The sequence below is a fragment of the Argopecten irradians genome, chromosome 2 (assembly GCF_041381155.1).
Source record: "Argopecten irradians isolate NY chromosome 2, Ai_NY, whole genome shotgun sequence".
In the NCBI taxonomy this organism is placed as follows: Eukaryota; Metazoa; Mollusca; class Bivalvia; order Pectinida; family Pectinidae; genus Argopecten; species Argopecten irradians.
Genome location: NC_091135.1, coordinates 29687555 through 29708931, shown reverse-complemented (window position 1 = coordinate 29708931; position 21377 = coordinate 29687555). Strand labels below are relative to the sequence as shown.

The 21377-nt window shown below is 36.8% G+C and overlaps 1 protein-coding gene across 1 annotated transcript; it reads left to right on the top strand.

The window, feature by feature from the left end:
• Positions 1 to 2000: 2000 nt before the first annotated feature.
• LOC138315082 (WAS/WASL-interacting protein family member 1-like) lies at positions 2001 to 20938 on the top strand. The gene is made up of 7 exons (XM_069255816.1): positions 2001 to 2225; positions 3368 to 3520; positions 9664 to 9768; positions 9953 to 10611; positions 14244 to 14553; positions 15290 to 15406; positions 15737 to 20938. The coding sequence occupies exons 1-7, from the start codon at positions 2039 to 2041 to the stop codon at positions 15769 to 15771; spliced, it is 1566 nt and encodes a 521-aa protein (XP_069111917.1). The 5' UTR covers positions 2001 to 2038; the 3' UTR covers positions 15772 to 20938.
• Positions 20939 to 21377: the final 439 nt, after the last annotated feature.

The following is a 21377-nucleotide window of genomic DNA, read 5'->3' as shown; positions in this document are numbered from 1 at the left end:
TTAGGATGAAGTTTATTGATTTCAATGTTTAAGGTACCATGTTTTAGTTGTATTTTAGGAGCTGGATTGTCTGATCTTTTGATAAAAATGTCTGTTGGTGTGTTGATTTATGATAAAAAACATAGGGTATCTAGTAAAAACTGTTGGGATTACCCCTAATGTACATAGTGTTAACTCAATATATCAGATATCTACTACACATCAAAGAGTCGTATTGTAGCTATATATCTGATCTTGGTGTATAGGAAAGTAAATTAAAGCAGTTTTCGGATGGGTATGTTATATGTTGGGATAAAAACAGAAAGGTATTAATGAGATAAAGCATTAATGTGTATTTTATATTTTATCAAATCAAATATAGCCTGTTATTTTCTAAATGGGTCAAACATTTTCATGATTTGATCTATGAACAAGAATGTTATTTAAAAAGTTTAAAGTTTTAGTAATCTTGGTGTATTTATATGATTCAATCATTTCTTGATATTTTTGTTCATTTTTATTCATGTTAAATTATATATATATAATTTTGATACCATAAAACATTAAAAAAATGTATTTATACACAAGATAATGAAAATATTCCTAATTCACATTTTTTAGCCCACCATCATCAGATGGTGGGCTATTCAAATCGCTTTTCGTCCGTCCGTCCGTCCGTCCATCCATTAACAATTCTTGTTACCGTTATTTCTCAGAAAGTACTGAAGGAATCTTATTTCATATGTAGGTTTCCCTAGGACCCTAGTTGTGCATATTGCATTTTGGGACCGATCCGTATTCAAGATGGCGGACCGGCAGCCATCTTGGATTTTGATAGTTTAAGTTTGTTACCGGTTTTTCTCAGAAAGTACTGAAGGGATCTTTCTCAAATTTCATATATAGGTTCCCCTAGGACCACAGTTGTGCATATTGAATTTTTGGACTGACCGGTCAACAAGATGGCGGACCGGCAGCCATCTTGGATTTTGATAGTTTAAGTTTGTTACCGGTTTTTCTCAGAAAGTACTGAAGGGATCTTTCTCAAATTTCATATATATGTTCCCTAGGACCATAGTTGTGCAAATTGGATTTTGGGACAGATCAGTCAATAAGTTGTCGACCAACCGCTTTCTTAGATATTGGTAGTTGAAGTTTGTTACCACTATTTCACAGAAAGTATTGAAGGGAGTCTCTCTCAAATTCCATACGTAGGTTCTTCTTAGCCCATATTTGTGCATAATGCATTTTGGGACTGACCGGTCAACAAGATAGCCGACAGCTTGCCATCTTGGATTTAGATAATTAAAGTTTGTTACCGCTATTTCTCAGAAAGTACTGAAGGGATCATTCTCAAATATCACATGAAGGTTCCCCTAGGGCCTTAGTTGTGCATATTGCATTTTAGGACTTATCGGTCAACAAGATGGCAACCTGGCAGCAATCTTTGATTTTGATAGTTACTGCTATTTGTCAGAAATTACTGAAGGGATATCTCTCAAATTCCATGCATATAGGTTCCCCTTGGGCCCTAGTTGTGCATAAAGCTTTGGGACTGATCTGTCAACAACATGGCTAACCGGCCACCATCTTGGATTTCACCACTGTTTCTCAGAAAGTAATAAAGCAATCTGTCTTAAATTTCATATGTAATATGCTTGAAAAAGTTTGAAAAGCAGGGAAAAGATCCCTCTTTTCATTGCCAGACATAGATCATTCTTTGGTGGGCGCCAAGATCCCTCTGGGATATCTTGTTTAGTATTTGAATCTAATTTCCCATGTAATCACAATTTAAAAATTAGCTTAGCGTTTTTGGGAGTAGGTGCACATGTGATTTCTGCGTCATTTACAGTTATAGTATTACAATAACATTAATCATCATTATTATCCCCCATTTAAAAACTACGCTGCATCTTTATCAATGAAGACATAAGAGTTTAAACAACTGAAATATTTAATAGATCATTTGTAATTGGTGAATTACTTCTTTACCCAAGATATGTAAGTTCAATTTCATATTATCTTATTTCAGATAGACAGTTGACCCCTAAGGCTTGCAGCGATGCCGCCCCCTCCTCCACCCCCACCCCCAGGGGCACCCCCTCCCCCCACAGTCAAAGCGAGTGGTCCTCCCAAGGTGAAGAAATCAGGAGGGGGAACTGATCGAGGGGCTTTGCTGAGTGACATTCATAAGGGGATGAAACTGAAGAAAACTGTCACCAATGACCGTAGTGCGCCATCAGTAGGAGGTAACAGTATTGAGCATTAGCTTGGTGGAGGTAGTGGGGATAGTGTAAATGTACAGTAGGAAACATGGCCTATGATTCCTATTCAACTGGAAACATTTTTTTTTAATTTTTTTTTTGAGAATATATCAAGTTGCAAATTCCAAATTGTGCTAAATCAATTAATGGATCAAATATATCAGTGACTATTTTATTTATTCCAGAGATTTGAGGTTTTTGGATTCTTTTATGTTCATAGATCATGAAAAAAATTTAAATCTTCAGTGCATAAAGACTACAAATAAAAGCAAATGGTTCTAATTTCCCATACGATGCATGCGTAGAGTAATATGATTTTGCTAATTTTGCTAATTCTATAAATAAAAGTTTCTTTTGCTTTGGTTAGCAGTGACAACTGGCCATGGTAGTTATCAAAACTTGTAGTAGAAACATGTCAAGCCTAATGATTAGCAGTCAAAATCCCTGCCCTTTGATTCTATGGACCCAAAACATGACAGAATTTAATGTTTGAAAAGAAAAGAAAGTTAAAAAAAGTGAAAAACTTCAGCTTCCATATGCAATGATTCTAGAGTCACAAAATAATTTTCTGAGGATAGACATATTGCTTGTCATTTTGAGTGCTGCCATAAAATAGAGACATCAAGAATTAAATGATTATCTGGCTAAATGTATACCAAAAGAGCAGCTGATACAGCTTAATTTTTGTTAACAGCTAGGGTCATTTAAGGTAAGCCCCCTGTGTATGTCATGTGCTGCATGTGTGACATATATGCTTGTTTTGGTAGAACTGCGGTATGTTTGAGTTGTAATTCCAAATAGTGGAACTCTGCACTAAGCAAGGGCAGAAACTACCTCTGTTATAGACTATGGTGTGTCTCGGCCAGAGGACAGAACCCAGAAGCTACCTCAACTGAAAGCTAAAAGTGAGACAGTGCCAAGGGATATGTTAGGAAAAATGAAGTCTGGTAGGAAGAATATAAAAGAAAATATCCTAATTAGTTAGTTGCCTTTTACAATCATGCAATGGCATGGGACAGTAGGTATACTTCTAATGCATTTTATAGATACCTGGAGGACAATCACATCCACATATCTTCATAGTAGCCCTTTGGTGCCTGTGTATAACCCTGCTTTCCCCCATTTAGGTAACAAGCCTTCGCCTGGCGGTGGTGGTCGTGGTGCAGGTCCGTTGATGCCCCCTGGTGGTGGGGCCAACAAATTCAACACGGTGGCCTGCCACAACAATCGGCCCAACAGTAGAGAGCTCCCTAACTCGTGGCGTGGGGCCCAGGATGATGGTAAGATGTTCTGATATAAAATAACTAATTGTTCCCAAAAGTCAGTGTTTGTTCCTGTTTTAGGTGTAGACTTTCTATCATTATTTAGGCTTGCGTACATGTTACCTCAGAGACTTGTGATCATGAGAACATATGGTCAAGCGAATAGCAAATGTACAATATATGCAACATAGTCTACACTTAAATGAAATAAAAATTGTCAAAACCAATTCAGATTCAGAAAAAGAACGTATCCTAAATAGATACCTAGGAAAACACTAAAGAAATAAGGTGTATCGTATAGGAACGGTATTGTCTTTTGTGTCTGTTAAAGTATTTTATGTGGATGAAAATGGTCAGTTAGCCTGGATATATCTTTCCTTAGCTGCTTCCCTTAGCTGACTTTGGCCATATATAGTTAGCCTGGACATACCTTTCCTTAGCTGACGACGATAGTTATACATGTTCACTTTCAGGAGTAGCCAAAAATAACATGATAAACCAGAAACGTAAGCAGAGTCTTACAGGTCCCCAAACCATTAAGCAGCCCTTGAAGCCCAGCTTTTCTGACGGTGGTAACAGAATTTTAATCTCCTTAGCATGTTTCGTGGTGGTTATATTTTTTTTTCAAGTTTTCAGTTTAATAATTTACCTTATGCAATTACCCAATATTTCACCATTTTGACTGTAAATGTGAAAATGTATGTGTTAAGTATAAATTTATAATTCTGATGTCTGTTTAAGCATTATATGTTGTTTGTTGTTTTTTTATCACAATTTAAGACATGTTATGTGTGTGTACTTCAATTATATCACTATGTGTTCATATTATATTCAAGTAATAATGAAATGGAAACTGATCATGTGAACACTTAAATTACTGACCAACTTAAGTAAAGTGATTAGACAGGATTGGAATGGCCGTGCAGTAGGTGACCACACATTTCTGTTACATTTGGAATTGCTATGCAATAAGTGACCACACATTTCTGTTACATTTTGAATGGACATGCAATAAGTGACCATACATTTCTGTTACATTTGGAATGGCCATGCAATAAGTGACCACACATTTCTGTTACATTTGGAATTGCTATGCAATAAGTGACCACACATTTCTGTTACATTTTGAATGGACATGCAATAAGTGACCATACATTTCTGTTACATTTGGAATGGCCATGCAATAAGTGACCACACATTTCTGTTACATTTGGAATTGCCATGCAGTAGGTGACCACACATTTCTGTTACATTTGGAATGGCCATGCAGTAGGTGACCACACATTTCTGTTACATTTGGAATGGCCATGCAGTAGGTGACCACACATTTCTGTTACATTTGGAATGGCCATGCAATAGGTGACCACTCATTTCTGTTACATTTGGAATGGCCATGCAGTAGGTGACCACACATTTCTGTTACATGTTACATTTTGAATGGACATGCAATAAGTGACCATACATTTCTGTTACATTTTGAATGGACATGCAATAAGTGACCATACATTTCTGTTACATTTTGAATGGACATGCAATAAGTGACCACACATTTCTGTTACATTTTGAATGGACATGCAATAAGTGACCACACATTTCTGTTACATTTGGAATTGATTCACTCGCTTATCTTAGCTAGACAAATGTTATTGATGTGAATTATGTGTAGCTCCCTAAAAGATCTCCAAAGAATAGCTTCACTTTGAGAATGATCACTTTAAAGTGAATAGGTGTACAAATTACTGATTAACTAATTAAAATGGTAAGAGCAATTAATAACTTCCTGTAGGTAGTTAAATTACTGGTGTGCATGTAGCTGGAGGATGTGGTATGAAAGTTTGGGTAAATTTACACTTACAGTTAATTAAATATTTATGATGCTGTATAGCTGATGACACCAGTGTGTATCTGACACTGTATGCAGCTGATGAAACCAGTGTGTATCTGACACTGTATGTAGCTGATGACACCAGTGTGTATCTGATGCTGTATGTAGCTGATGACACCAGTGTGTATCTGAGACTATGTAGCTGATGACACCAGCATGTATCTGACACTGTATGTAGCTGATGACACCAGTGTGTATCTGAGACTATGTAGCTGATGACACCAGTGTGTATCTGACACTGTATGTAGCTGATGACACCAGTGTGTATCTGATGCTGTATGTAGCTGATGACACCAGTGTGTATCTGACACTGTATGTAGCTGATGACACCAGTGTGTATCTGATGCTGTATGTAGCTGATGACACCAGTGTGTATCTGACACTGTATGTAGCTGATGACACCAGTGTGTATCTGATGCTGTATGTAGCTGATGACACCAGTGTGTATCTGACACTGTATGAAGCTGATGACACCAGTGTGTATCTGATGCTGTATGTAGCTGATGACACCAGTGTGTATCTGATGCTGTATGTAGCTGATGACACCAGTGTGTATCTGACACTGTATGTAGCTGACACCAGTGTGTATCTGATGCTGTATGTAGCTGATGACACCAGTGTGTATCTGATGCTGTATGTAGCTGATGACACCAGTGTGTATCTGATGCTGTATGTAGCTGATGACACCAGTGTGTATCTGATGTTGTATGTAGCTGATGACACCAGTGTGTATCTGATGCTGTATGTATCCAGCTGATGACACCAGTGTGTATCTGACACTGTATGTAGCTGACACCAGTGTGTATCTGATGCTGTATGTAGCTGATGACACCATAGTGTATCTGAGACTATGTAGCTGATGACACCAGCATGTATCTGACACTGTATGTAGCTGATGACACCAGTGTGTATCTGAGACTATGTAGCTGATGACACCAGTGTGTATCTGACACTGTATGTAGCTGATGACACCAGTGTGTATCTGATGCTGTATGTAGCTGATGACACCAGTGTGTATCTGATGCTGTATGTAGCTGATGACACCAGTGTGTATCTGATGCTGTATGTAGCTGATGACACCAGTGTGTATCTGATGCTGTATGTAGCTGATGACACCAGTGTGTATCTGACACTGTATGTAGCTGATGACACCAGTGTGTATCTGATGCTGTATGTAGCTGATGACACCAGTGTGTATCTGACACTGTATGTAGCTGATGACACCAGTGTGTATCTGATGCTGTATGTAGCTGATGACACCAGTGTGTATCTGATGCTGTATGTAGCTGATGACACCAGTGTGTATCTGATGCTGTATATAGCTGATGACACAAGTGTGTATCTGATGCTATAGGTAGCTGATGACACCAGTTTGTATCTGATGCTGTATGTAGTTGATGACACCAGTGTGTATCTGAGACTGTATGTAGCTGATGACACCATTGTGTATCTGATGCTGTATGTAGCTTACACCAGTGTGTATCTGATGCTGTATGTAGCTGATGAAACCAGTATGTATCTAACACTGCATGTAGCTTATGCCACCAGTGTGTATCTGACACTGTATATAGCTGATGACACCAGTGTGTATCTGATGCTGTATGTAGCTGATGACACCAGTGTGTATCTGATGCTGTATGTAGCTGATGACACCAGTGTGTATCTGATGCTGTATGTAGCTGATGACACCAGTGTGTATCTGATGCTGTATGTAGCTGATGACACCAGTGTGTATCTGAGACTATGTAGCTGATGACACCAGCATGTATCTGACACTGTATGTAGCTGACACCAGTGTGTATCTGATGCTGTATGTAGCTGATGACACCAGTGTGTATCTGATGCTGTATGTAGCTGATGACACCAGTGTGTATCTGACACTGTATGTAGCTGATGACACCAGTGTGTATCTGACACTGTATGTAGCTGATGACACCAGTGTGTATCTGATGCTGTATGTAGCTGATGACACCAGTGTGTATCTGATGCTGTATGTAGCTGATGACACCAGTGTGTATCTGATGCTGTATGTAACTGATGACACCAGTGTGTATCTGATGCTGTATGAAGCTGATGACACCAGTGTGTGTCTGATGCTGTATGTATCTGCTGGTATATTATGTATCTGATGTTGTATGTAGCTGATGACACCAGTGTGTATCTGACACTGTATGTAGCTGATGACACCAGTGTGTATCTGATGCTGTATGTAGCTGATGACACCAGTGTGTATCTGATGCTGTATGTAGCTGATGACACCATAGTGTATCTGATGCTGTATGTAGCTGATGACACCAGTGTGTATCTGATGCTGTATGTAGCTGATGACACCAGTGTGTATCTGACACTGTATGTAGCTGATGACACCAGTTTGTATCTGAGACTGTATGTAGCTGATGACACCAGTGTGTATTCTGATGCTGTATGCAGCTGATGACACCAGTGTGTATCTGATGCTGTATGTAGCTGATGACACCAGTGTGTATCTGATGCTGTATGTAGCTGATGACACCAGTGTGTATCTGATGCTGTATGTAGCTGATGACTCTGCTGGGTATATTATGATTGTGTTTATATGTAATTAGGCCAGTGTTAATGGATGTCCCATGGACCTGTATAATGGACTGTTAACACAGGATGTGGGACCCAGAGCTGTATTACTGTCAAAGGGTCTATTGAACTCATCAGCATTGTCATCCTGTGACAGGATTTATCCATTAATTGTTGTATTCGTTCGTTCATACATTGTGTTTTGCATGTTGTGATTGTATTATTTCTTTTAATGCAACCAGCTTCATTCATCAATAAAGATAAGTACAATGATATTTAATGTATGTTTTTTCAGATTTTCAGGTAAAGGAAAATATCAGTTTAGCACTTAAGTTTAGATTCCATAGGCCAAATTATCATGGTCGTGCTACATCAATGGCTTCAATATTTTTAAAAGTTACAAAAGAAAACAAATACCTTTACTTACAATGATTGCATGTAAACAACAGTGATATGCCTAATGATGCTCAGACTCAAAATTATGGTAAAAGGCTATACTTCAGACTAATAAGATTATTCTGATGACTAATTAAATTAATATTATCTTTATTGTGAGAATTTTGTTGTAAGTAAGTTATTTGTGCTTTCAGATCATATTGAAAATATTTCTTCATATTACAGTTTTTTAAAGTTGCTTGGGTGCACTAGCTGTGACTGTAATTGCTTTTGTATATTATTAAATGTTTTCTTTTGATGAAGATTAGAAACTCTTACATGATTTTGTTACTAAGTTAAATATTTAACAAATTTTATTTTGTGAAGCAAATATGTTGATGCAGTTGATACTGTTAACTTGTTACACCAATACTTATAACACCATCTTTGATACTCCAGGGGTTCTGATCACTTAATTACGATATCTACACCCCTGGACTATCTCATAGTAAAACTGAAGGCAGCTCAGAGGAAAATATCTGAACCAATCACAGGTCAGCAAAAATTTCCTTTGAAGACTACAGAGAGAATGGTGCCCAACTTCAAAGCCACAGTGTACCGTTTTATTACTCTTTTGATGTGCATTAAATGACTGAATTACCTGTTCTGTTGCCTCCAGTTTTACTATGAGATAATCCAGGGGTATAGAGAACTTTAGTGATCGGAACCCCTGGACTATCGAGTATGTTATAACACTGGTATCACTTTTAAATAAAAATATACTCTATTATGACATCATGATGGTAGTTTTTGGATCATAGATATATATATGTATATTTAAATTCATCCAATTAGATGATGATTGATTGAATATTGTGAATAAAATTCATTGATTGTAATGGAATATTTTCATGTCTTGAGGAGGGGGTATGGCAATGATATTGTCTCGTCCCCAAGATAGAAAAGGATCATTTTTCTGCCATAAACACATATATTAGTCCATCATCTGCATACCAAAATTAATGATGGTACAGTATATAGATGTTATGTCATGGTTATACCATAGGAGTTCATAACTGTACAATGTACTTTCAGTTGAAAAAGTGAGCACACACAATCTGTCAAACCCTAAGGAAATCTCTCACTGCTAAATCTAGTGACAAATTGGTGAATGATGAGAGAATTATTTAAGACTGATTGTTGAACTAACACAAGTTACATATAAGAATTTGTTTGTATGTTGTTACTAGAATTTCTTTATTTTTCCATGAAGCTCACCTGTAATCACTCCATTGCTATGTTTTGTGGTGTCTTGTTTATTTACCTTACACTGAACTTTGCCTTATTACAGCAGGAACACCGACTCCTCCATCAGTGGGAGGCCTGGGGGGGCTGTTTGCCGGAGGGGTGCCGAGGTTACCCAGTGCAAACAAAAGACAGCAAGGAGGGCAAAGAGGTAGATGAAAGAATTACTTTCTGATTAAGATTAGTTATTTGTGATCATTATCCTGATCGTTGCCATTGGCAGTATTAAGGTTTGCTTAAGCTTTATTTATATTAAGACTAAATTTTTAGTTCTGCAACTATTTTCTTGGTTTACTGATTAAGTGTCTACTTAACTTAAATAACTTTTATTTCAGGACCGGGAGGCCCACCACAAGCTTTTCGTCCCCCAGGCCCACGTATGCCCAATGGACCATCGTCAGTATCAAATGGACCAGGCCGAAATACAGGCGGACCTCCTCCTCCTCCACCCTCTAACACAAAGCCTGGTTTGAACCAACGGCCAATGTTAAATGGACAGAACCGACCTGGCCCGCCACCTCCCCCCCCTGCACAGAACAAGCCAACTTTGGCTGGCAGTCCAGGGAAACTGTCAAATGATGACCGGAATGGTCATATGCGAGGAAGTAATACCTCTTTAAATAGTAACTCATCAAGACTTTCAATTAGTGGTGAATCTAATAATTCTATAAACAATAATGCTCGTCCTAGGTCAGGGGTCATGGGAGGGGTTCCGAGGTCACAACCTCCCCCGCCCCCAAATAGACCTCCACCAACGACAGCTCCTGGGAAGCCTTCCTCGCAGTGGCCCCCTCCCCCTCCCCCACAGTCAGCAAAAGGACCAGGACCGCCTCCCCCTCCTCCTCAGTCTGCCAAATCATCTGGGCCACCGCCACCTCCTCCACAGTCAGCAAAGGGCGGAGCACCTCCTCCTCCCCCTCCTCAGTCAGCGAAAGGACCAGGAAATAGACCGCCAAGTATGGTAGGCAGGCCGCTACCCCCGCCTCCCTCACAGGTAAGGACTGACATTAACTATAATCATTGACGGTAGATAACTCTTAATCATATTCAGTATTAATACCAACTGAACATGATAGTATTGGAAGATTTTTTTTTTGATGAATAGAAACATTTTCTTTCCAACTAAATGTTGAACTACAATTGGTAAATGATGAAAAGAAGATTGCATATATTATGCAATCTTGACTTTATTAGCCCACCATCTACAGATGGTGGGCTATTCAAATCGCTTTTTGTCCGTGGTCTGTCGTCCGTCCTTCCTTCCGTTAACAATTCTTGTTACCGCTATTTTTCAGAAAGTACTGAAGGGATGTTTCTCAAATTTTATATGTAGGTTCCCCTAGGGCCCTAGTTGTGCATATTGTATTTTGGGACCAATCGGTCAACAAAATGGCCGCCAGGCAGCCATCTTGGATTTTGATTGGTAAAGTTTGTTACCGCTATTTCTCAGAATGTACGGAAGGGATCTTTCTCAATTTCACATGTAAGTTCCCCTAGGGGCCTAGTTGTGCATATTGCATTTTCGGACCAATCGGTTAACAAGATGGCCGACAGGCAGCCATCTTGGATTTTGACAATTGAAGTTTGTTACCGCTATTTCTCAGAAAGTACTGAAGGGATCTGTCTCAAATTGCATGTGCAGGTTCCCCTAGGGGTCTAGTTGTGCATATTGCATTTTCAGACCCATCGGTGAACAAGATGGCCGACAGGACGCCATCTTGGATTTTGATAGTTGAAGCTTGTTACCACTATTTCTTAGAAAGTACTGAAGGGATCTGTCTCAAATTTCATGTGCAGGTTCCCCTAGGTCCCTGGTTATGCATATTGCATTTTGGTATACGTACCGATCAATGAACAAGATGGCCGACAGGACGCCATCTTGGATTTTGACATTTGAAGTTTTTTTCCGCTATGTCTAAGAATGTACTGAAGGGATCTGTCTCAAATTATTATGCAGGTTCCTCTAGGGGTCTAGTTGTGCATATTGCATTTTAGGACCGATCGGTGAATAAGATGGCCAACAGGTAGCCATCTAGGATTTTGATAATTGAAGTTTGTTACTGTTATATATCTCAGAAAGTAGTCAAAGGATCTTTTTGAAATTTCATGTGTAGTAATATGTAGTAAAAGCTTGAAAAGCAGAGAAAAGATCCCTCTTTCCTTTGTCAGACAAAGATCGTTCTAAGGTGGGCGCCAAGATCCCTCTGGGATCTCTTGTTGTATATTAATGTTTGAACATATGCAATTATTCTATATTCTTGTCACCAAATAGTTTATAGCTTATACAACTTTGCATTGCACATATATGTTTGTGCTCATTTATATGAATGCAGTGTTAGATGTTGTGTTTTTTAGGTACTAGGTATTAGATATGACCCTAAACTTACCTGGATTGTAATCATTTGTGGCCACAATGGTCAGGTGGTTAAGATGTCCTGACATTTTACCACGAGCCCATCACTTTGGGTTGTGAGTTCAAATCAAATGTACAGTAGTTGCCAGATACTGTGACTGCTGGTTCCAGGTATTCCGGCTTTCCTCCACCTGTTGAATTTCTCACATCCTTTAATGATCCAGGCTGTTAATAGGTGTTAAACTATGTAATCAAACAAACCAATTATGATGGGGTGTATAATTGAAATTCTCTATGTGTTTAGAAATCATTAATTTTGAAGAAAACACAGAAATACTTTCTCTATCAATTCATCTTATGGATTGCACTGTTGGTTACATTCCTTATGGAGATGTTTTACTGGACACAACTGACCTTAGCCAATGTGTTGAGTACATGTGTGTAGCAGCTTGGACTGTGTGTGAATGTGTGTGTACCAGAGACAGTCTGTGTACGTGTGTACCAGGAACTGTGTGTACCAGGGACAGTCTGTGTACGCGTGTACCAGGAACTGTGTGTACCAGGGACAGTCTGTGTACGTGTGTACCAGGGGCAGTCTATGTACATGTGTACCAGGGACAGTCTGTGTACGTGTGTACCAGGAACTGTGTGTACCAGGGACAGTCTGTGTACGTGTGTACCAGGGACAGTCTGTGTACGTGTGTACCAGGGACAGTCTGTGTACGTGTGTACCAGGAACTGTGTGTACCAGGGACAGTCTGTGTACGTGTGTACCAGGGACAGTCTGTGTACGTGTGTACCAGGGACAGTCTGTATACGTGTGTACCAGGGACAGTCTGTGTACGTGTGTACCAGGAACTGTGTGTACCAGGGACAGTCTGTGTACGTGTGTACCAGGAACCATGTGAATCCATTAATGTACCAAGGACCATGCATGCTATAATGTGTATTGGTCTTGTCTCTCTACATTTTCCTGTCGCCTCTCATCTATATCCTGCTCGCGGTTGTGGACAACGGAAGCAGGCAGACTTATAATCTTGTTTTATATATTGATGGGATGATCAAAGTGTGATCTCAATCAAAGTGTTGATATTTCACTCATCAAAATAAAGCTGCTTGGGTACTGTGTTTTTAAAACGATAAAAATGATAAATTAGATAAACTTTCTAGAAGACTAAATGCATTAAATCTGATCTCTTGTATTATTAATATGATAAGGAAACCTTCATAAAACTTGTTAAGTCTGACCAGATATAGTCTGCAGCCTGTAATTCAGACTTAAGAAACTGTGGAAAAATGTTTTTATAGATACATGGCCTGTAATTCAGACTTAAGAAACTGTGGAAAAATGTTTTTATAGATACATGGCCTGTAAAGCTTATACATGTACTGTCTTTTGGTATGGAGTACTCATGAATATTCATGAAATTGGTTTGGATTGTATAAATATGGAAATGCTAGTGATGAATAAGGTAGCAAATGTCTGTGTATAGTAGCGGCAGGAAGTGCTATTAAGATTACACCTAATAAATCATGGATAGTGTGAATGGTCGCAATCCTCCAGATCATTCCGTTAATAATAGGGGCAGATTTGAGGATGACGATGATATATTCGGTACTTATGGTGCTTATCAAGCCAAGGGAACTCACTCTGATCCAAAGCCTATTCCTTCTGTAAAAAAACGTAGGCCACTTCCTGAAATACCAACTGATGTTCAACCATGGACAGGCAAAATTGTAAGTTAATTGCAGAAATTCATGAATATGTAGATCAAACCACTGTACAGATGAAGTTATTTTCAAATTACATACAATAATCAGATGGTGGTTATATAAGTCATGGAGAGGCAAGTATATAGTCAGAAAGTGTATGGAGGTCAAGTTTGATCAGGCACAGGAACAATTTGTAATTACAGTTTGACTTCAGGAAGTCATTATATAGAGTCATGTTCACAGTATAATCAGTATATCGATTTATCTACTAGGTACAGTTTAAAAACAATACATATAGTGGTACTGATTTGACATAACTGTTCACTCTGGGATTCCATGAAATATATATATACTGGTACAAAAATATATCATATATACATATGGCGGTGCACTGATTATGTATAACAATATATCATCTTGATATCTATTGAAACAAAATTTGTCATGATACATCCATGAACACAGTTATATAGAACAAGTTTTAACATAGTGAATTTTCTAAGGAAGGAGGTTACATTCTGTGGCACCATTAACTACAATTACTGTTTTATTTGTTTCAGGGAGCGCCACCTCCTCCTCCTCCTTCAAACAGGCCACCTCCCCCTCCATCATCCTCTTTGAAACCAACCAATCGGCCATCATCTGTCAGGACTAATCAACCCCCTCCCCCTCCTAGCCAACCGCCACGACAAGGTGGCCCCCCGCCGCCACCGCCAACTAGAACCACATCGGCACAAAATGGTGGGACTTTACCGCGTACCCCAGGAGTCAGGCCACCTCCCCCACCCATGCGAGGCCCACAGAGTACAGGTGCTATGCCCCCGCCCCCTCCACAAAGGCGATCGGGCAACTACTCCGGTGGAAGTGATGGTAAGAACCAGTTGAATTTCTTTAAAGTAGGAATTATTTGATTTATAAAAACAACAATAATAATGTTTCTAAAGCATACATTCTATCACCGTGTCTCTATGTGCTTTATGCTGTATGCTGGCTATTTAGGATCTGTTGTATTTGTATTTAAGAAATTGATTGAATATTTTGTCCTTAAAGTTGTACTGTCTGTGCATTGCGGTAGTTTTAGCATAAAAAAGGTATTTAAAGTGTTCTACTTATTTTTCCCCGCCACTCTTAAGCTTTAAACTTTCCATATTTGCCGTGTCATTAATTGAGAAAACAATTAAATTTAAATTTCCATTTTTAATGTTTACACATTTGAAATAGCTCAGAAGTCTCAAAACTATTCTGATCTATTCCGATCTGTACGGGAATTGCCGATGTTGGCCACATGATATGATTGGGAAGGTTCGAATCTATACATGGTATGGCCGATATCTATCACGTGATGCAACTCGGTTTTCTGATACTACTCAAAAGTTTCATTGACTGCGGCATTTCTTACAAAACATGTGATATTTCATGCGACATTTATCATCATGTTAATAGTATATTGGGGATTTTTTTGATCTGAATCATCAAGCATCAATATTCACACATTGTATGTTTTATGACAGTTTGTGATGATGAAAATTACAAGAAATACAACTTTAAATATACCTAGATTGCAACCAAATTTGCTATGACGAGAACTTCACCCAATCTTTTGTAGATTTTGAAAATAGGTTCAGGTTTCACAATGCAAATGAGTGTCCGCCTCCAGAACCATTTAGTAAGATGAACAAGACATATCCAAGTAAAAACCCTAGAAATCCAGGCAAAAATACAGGTATGTGTTTAATATAGAACTGGTTTGTAAAAGTAATACTGGTAATAGGTTAAAAAAGTAAGTTTAGTATACAGATGAAACCATAGAATTGCTTAAAAACAAAAGTTTATTTTGTCTGAAATTCATCTAAAACTATATGACTGTGTTTACAGTTTAAACTGAACTGAAGAATTGTAGAAATCCTGACTCAACTGAGAAAACTGCAATATATAAAGATGTGTTTAAAAGTCAGTTTTTGATAATGAAGATTTATTAAATTTGCTTCAATGTTTGATACATGTATGATGTAGGTTTTGCTGAGATTACAAATTTCCTTTGTGTTTTTGCCAGGAGCGCGAGCACCTCCACCACCCCCTCCAAAATGAAAGGGCTTGATTCCCTAGGACTCACTCATTTTATATCAATTATGCAAAAATACTGTGTTTGCATTCAATGCCAATTAAGTGCAATGTGCATTACATGTAGCAAAGGCAAAGACAAGTCTACAACACAGTGATCAACATGAGACATGTGATCTGTGGAATAAGGCGTTGATCTGTGGTTTTGTTCACTGGAGCAATTCAACGCTCGCTGTGCTTTCATCCTAGCAGTTTATAATCTGGACACTCCATATTGGATAAAGACAATTTCCAAGTTTTCCAAAGGAGATAATCCTACTTGTTTTAATAACACCTGACAACTCTAAATATAGAACCTGATTGGATCAGTTGATTATCAGGTGTATGTAAAACTTATGTGTTTATTGGTCTGTAAAGATATATCTGATTATTTCTATTACCAAAAGATACACTTTGATAAGGTGTGAAAGTAATTAATTGATGAAGATTCCTGGATCCTGAAACTTCACTGAGAAGCAATCAGAAATGCAGTAAAACAATTTCTGTGATTGTTTTATTACATGGAACTCTAAATAGTAAGCTGGTTTCATGATGGCAGTTTGGTTAGTTGTATAGTAACTATCAGAATGAGGTCTCGTTTTACAGATCATTTGTAACTATCGGACAGTGTTTCACTTACCTGAGAAATCGGCTGATCAGTTCTATCATTTGTCATCTGTGATATGTACAATTTGTTACTATTATACACCTATGTTCTACATCATGAGTGCTGTTATATATAATTATATACTATATATGTGTACAATCTACTTAACATAGAATTCTGAAGAGAGAGAGTCTGCTATAACAAGTTTTCCTGGTACTTCTAAATTAACCTTGTATAGCAAAATTAAAGCTTAGTTTAAAGTAAGGCTTACACGCACTGCCAAGCTTGCTTGAAGTTTTCTTTATTCAGACGAAGCATATTTATTATTGAGGGCTCATGATTAAGTACTTAATTGTCATTGGTCAGATTTGAAAAAAAATGGATAATGATATTTATTGATATTATGTTGTGTTCTCTACACATCTTACATGTACGTTCATTTTGTCACTAAAGTTTGTTCAGTACACTGTACCTCTTAGTGATTTCTCTGTTCATTTGATACAATACTGATTGACATGTAAATTGAGGTGAAAATCATTCACAGGTTTGGAGATTTGTTGATGGTTTTGATATAAATTCCATTTTTATCAGGAGAATTTAACTACACAACTTGTTTTTGTAATATGCCATATTTTAAATTCTCTCCACCATTCCTCCTTATATTACACAACATGAGTTGTGAAACATAGATATTTAACAATATATATTATTCATGTTAATATAATTATAGAGTCAGTATATTGTAGTATCCCTGATTATAGTGATCATAGTTACTAATGGTTTGTATCACAACAAATCTTCATTTAGAGAAAGTAAGCAAGTATAAAATAACCCTTGTTCAATTTACATTTAATAGTGATTTTATTTGACATGTTAAACTTTTTTCTGAATTCTATTTATGAAAGAGATGCATTATCTTAACAAATAGCTATATAATCATTATTTTCGGTCAGACAAAAAGGAAGGGAGATAACTTAGCCAGTCAAACTGCTGTCTTTCACAATCTTATAAAAAACTATAGACTATATACAGGGAATGTTTTTAGAATTGAAATTTTCTAGTAATAAGTTTGATTTGCAATGTACATCATATTATCATTGTGAAAATTATACAAAATATATAATGATATTTTGTTGATTTTGAAGAAAAGCATACTTGTTAAGACTGATTGTTAAATAGATTTTATTAACAATAGGTTTTATTGATTAATTTCTCAGTAGACTATTACATGACGACCATGCATCCTTCATTTGTTAGCAGTATAACAATATAGAGATTATTTATAAGAGTTTTAACATTATTACATTCCAATTCCTTATAACAAATTGATCATATCATATTGCTCTCAATGGGGTACTAGGGTATGTTGTTGCAGTCATGTATGGTTTAGATGCTTTTCTTCCTCAAGAACTTCCCAAGTAGAATGATTAATATATAAGATAATATTACACTTCAAGGGAAATAACCTGAAGTTGTATATGACTAACCTTTACACCCATGTGCACTCATAGTGCATTATAAAGTTAGCAGTGCCCTACATTAAAACTACAGGTAAATTAGTAGTGCACCCCAAGAGATGTTAGGATTTAGCTTAAAGTATTTGAAGATCTTTACAAGGCCATGCATTATATTTATTAGGAGGAAAAGCAAAGACAGTTTTTTCAAATAGATATCGTTTATATCAGAATTCCAGCACTGTAATATTTAGAATGACTAGGTATGTTGGTTGGTATTCATGATAGAGCTAAAACTTACTTAGGTATTTTAATCAAAATAACCATATAGTTATTATAAATTTTGATTTGAAATATAAGATATAAAAATGTGAAATATACTGTTTGTTTTAAAATTTATTTGTTAACAAACTGGTGTGTGATGGGGAAGTTCGAGGTAAGGTTTTCTACACAGATGAAGCCTAGGTATGACATGAGCTTTAGTAGATAACAATCTGGTGTCTGGAAGGTGAAATTGTACCGTTACTATCAAATTGTACCGTTACTATCTAATATTGCTATACATGGAAGCTATTACGTTGTGTATGAGAATAGTGATTATAATAATGAATTATTTGTATATATAGAGAGTGTTAGACTACATTTGGGAGAGTGACAGATGATAATACCTGCGTGGCTGTGTAAGAAAGTTGTGTGGAGCGATATTAATTTACCTGTATAGGATCAAGGTATATTCTGTATAGGCCAGGCAAAGGCTTGACTGCTTGCTTAATTAGAGTACCCAGATATGTCTTCTGGGCAGGTGAAAATAGCACAGGTAGACAGCCATGGTATAATACCAAAAGTACAGTGTAGGTACAAAATTAGATTACAATTGAAAATTAGTTTACAATTGTACATGATTTGTGTAGAAGATAATTGACATTTAAATAGACGGTTTAGGACGTGAATTACCTGGTAATTTAAGGACAATCAGGTTTTAATATTGAATTACCGTTGTGAATTGGAAAAGATCATTCTTTTTTTGAGGAGTCAATTTGTGGTAACCTGGGATTGAATTCAGAATCTGTAGAATGACAAATCTGGCGAGTCTACTGTTACACCTACCAGACGTTTACCTGTTGTTATACCTGTGTGTGTACATTTACCAGGAGATCTTATATGTACATGTGAGTTTGTGTATATGATATTTGGAGACTTGATCAACCTTATCTGGCATGTTTGAGAATTGAACATGTTTTTTATCACTAATATCTTTATGGGAAAATGACTTTTTATATTAACGGTGTAAGTAAAATGAGAACTTTTGTGATGATGATTTATCTATTGTATTATACTGATTACATATTGCATGATGTAACACAATTCAGTGCTTGGAGTTTTGTTGCTTTTCCGGAAGGTATAAGCCCAGAAACCAGCACGCTGCCACTGTACACCAGTTCTAGTAGTTAGGGCTTTTACACCTTTGGTCTTGAAAATGCACTTCATAGATATAATTTTGATTTTTAGTTTCATTCACTGCATATTATATAGAACAGGTTTCTAACACTGTCTGATGTGATTGCTGAAAACAAATATAAAAAACACACAAAAAATCTTCGCAAGTATACTTACATAGTTTACTATAAATCACCTAAAGTTGTCACCATATCCTGTCTCCTTTTGTATATTATACTGATACTACTTAATCAAAATAAGTATAAAAACAGTAGATGTAGTTTGGTTGTACAGTGACAGTGTAAAAGTTTCTGGGTAATGTCATCAGTTATAATATTCCATTGTACTGTCTATGTACTGAGGTTTTTAATTAGCCAGTCTATGAGCGAGTTCGATCACTGACTAATGACTATGGCCATGCTGTTCTATTTATTGAGATTCAACATGCGTGTAAGCCACAACCAATCACTGCCATGTTTTCAAAAAATGACGCATGCGCAAAAGAAGTTTAGTTAATGTTTAACGACTAAAGGAAATAGGTGGTTGAGCTCTAGTCGATAAGACATGCGCATTACAATTTTTTGTTTCTGTGCACATGTGCACAACATGAAACTAAAGTAAGTTCGATCACACTTTAGTTTCACTACGGTGACTATAGCTTGTGATCGAACTCGCTCTTTGTCTTGACTAATGAAGGGACATAACTCTGTTACATTAATAGTCATCTGTCCAGGTCTTTTATTATTTAGATGACCAACGTCTTACACTTAATAGATTATATGGTCAATTGGATAAATATTGTCAGAGGTGTTCATCATAATGATTGAAGAAAGGCGAAGTCAAAAATAGAACTATTTATATTATTTGCTCCCCGAACAATCCTTAACTGATAGGAATTTCTTAACTTATATTTCCTTTTAGAAAGGCATTACAAAAGTTAAGGAAAATATCTTAAATTAAGGTGCCTCCCTTAAAATCTGTTATGCTTTCCTATTGAGAATTTTAAGTTAATGAATTCCTTAAATTTAAGGAATGTTCATGAAACTGTCCCGGTTTGGGTGCTAAATGTAAGTTTAAACTCATAAACAAATCTCAATTTATAACAAAATAATATTTGATTCAATGAGAGATAGTACAAGTATGTACTACACTTACATTTATTGAATAGTAAAATTTTATTATGTTATTTTTTTTTAAATGTGCATGGTAAAAGATGTTTAAGATGCTATTATTTAAAGTGTGTTGGTCATCTAGATAATTATTTGCTAACACTTTGTAATATTTGTCATTTGCTCATTGGCATATGTATCTATGTCTAATTTGACCCCTTTGAAGGTCAAGAGCTAAATGCATATGTTTAAGTTTATAGGTAACCATAACAGCTTAGAAGTCAAACTGACCTCATTACATGTTTATAGAGGTCAGTGTGACCCCTATATGGATGTATTAGGTCTGCCTGGTGACGTGTCTGTTTGTTTCGTTAATGGCTTGGTTACTCCTGTTAGAATTGTACCAGACACTGAATTCTCATGCCAATTCATTGTATGTATTGGGTTTTATATGGCAAAACAAACTAATTATGATTATTTTCATTTACTTCAAGCAACTGATTAAATTATTCTTGCGTTATATAAGAAATAAATGAAATAAATGTGAATACTTGTGACTTATATCTCATAAAACTGATAAATGTTGGTGTTACTTATGAAGTGCAGACTCCCCCATACTTTACAGGGATATCCTGTAGTTGCTAGGGAATAGATAACTTATTCTCCCACCATTCTTTGATTTGTCACTGGTTTTAGCAGTGAGAGATTTCAACCCCTATAGTACGACACATTTCGTGTGTTAGCCTTTTGAACCTGAAGACAATTACGTTACATCATGACTTCATGCGGTGTAACCGTATCTGCATTGTAGTCTCTGGTTGACATGCCTAAATCTGTCATGAGTGTTGGGATATCCCTGTCCTCTTTACAGACCAATGTAAGATTTCATAATTCCTGTATTTCAGATCAAATAAAAACATTTGACGTTTATTAGCATCAAAGAAGGTTTCAATGCTAAATTTTTATATAAAGTGATTCCATCATGGA

Excerpts from the sequence above, each read along its gene's own strand:
- LOC138315082 (XM_069255816.1), top strand. The coding sequence starts at position 2,039 with ATGCCGCCCCCTCCTCCACCCCCACCCCCAGGGGCACCCCCTCCCCCC. Across the intron at positions 3,521-9,663 it reads GCGTGGGGCCCAGGATGATG|CAGGAACACCGACTCCTCCA; the intron begins GTAAGATGTTCT and ends GCCTTATTACAG. Across the intron at positions 9,769-9,952 it reads ACAGCAAGGAGGGCAAAGAG|GACCGGGAGGCCCACCACAA; the intron begins GTAGATGAAAGA and ends CTTTTATTTCAG.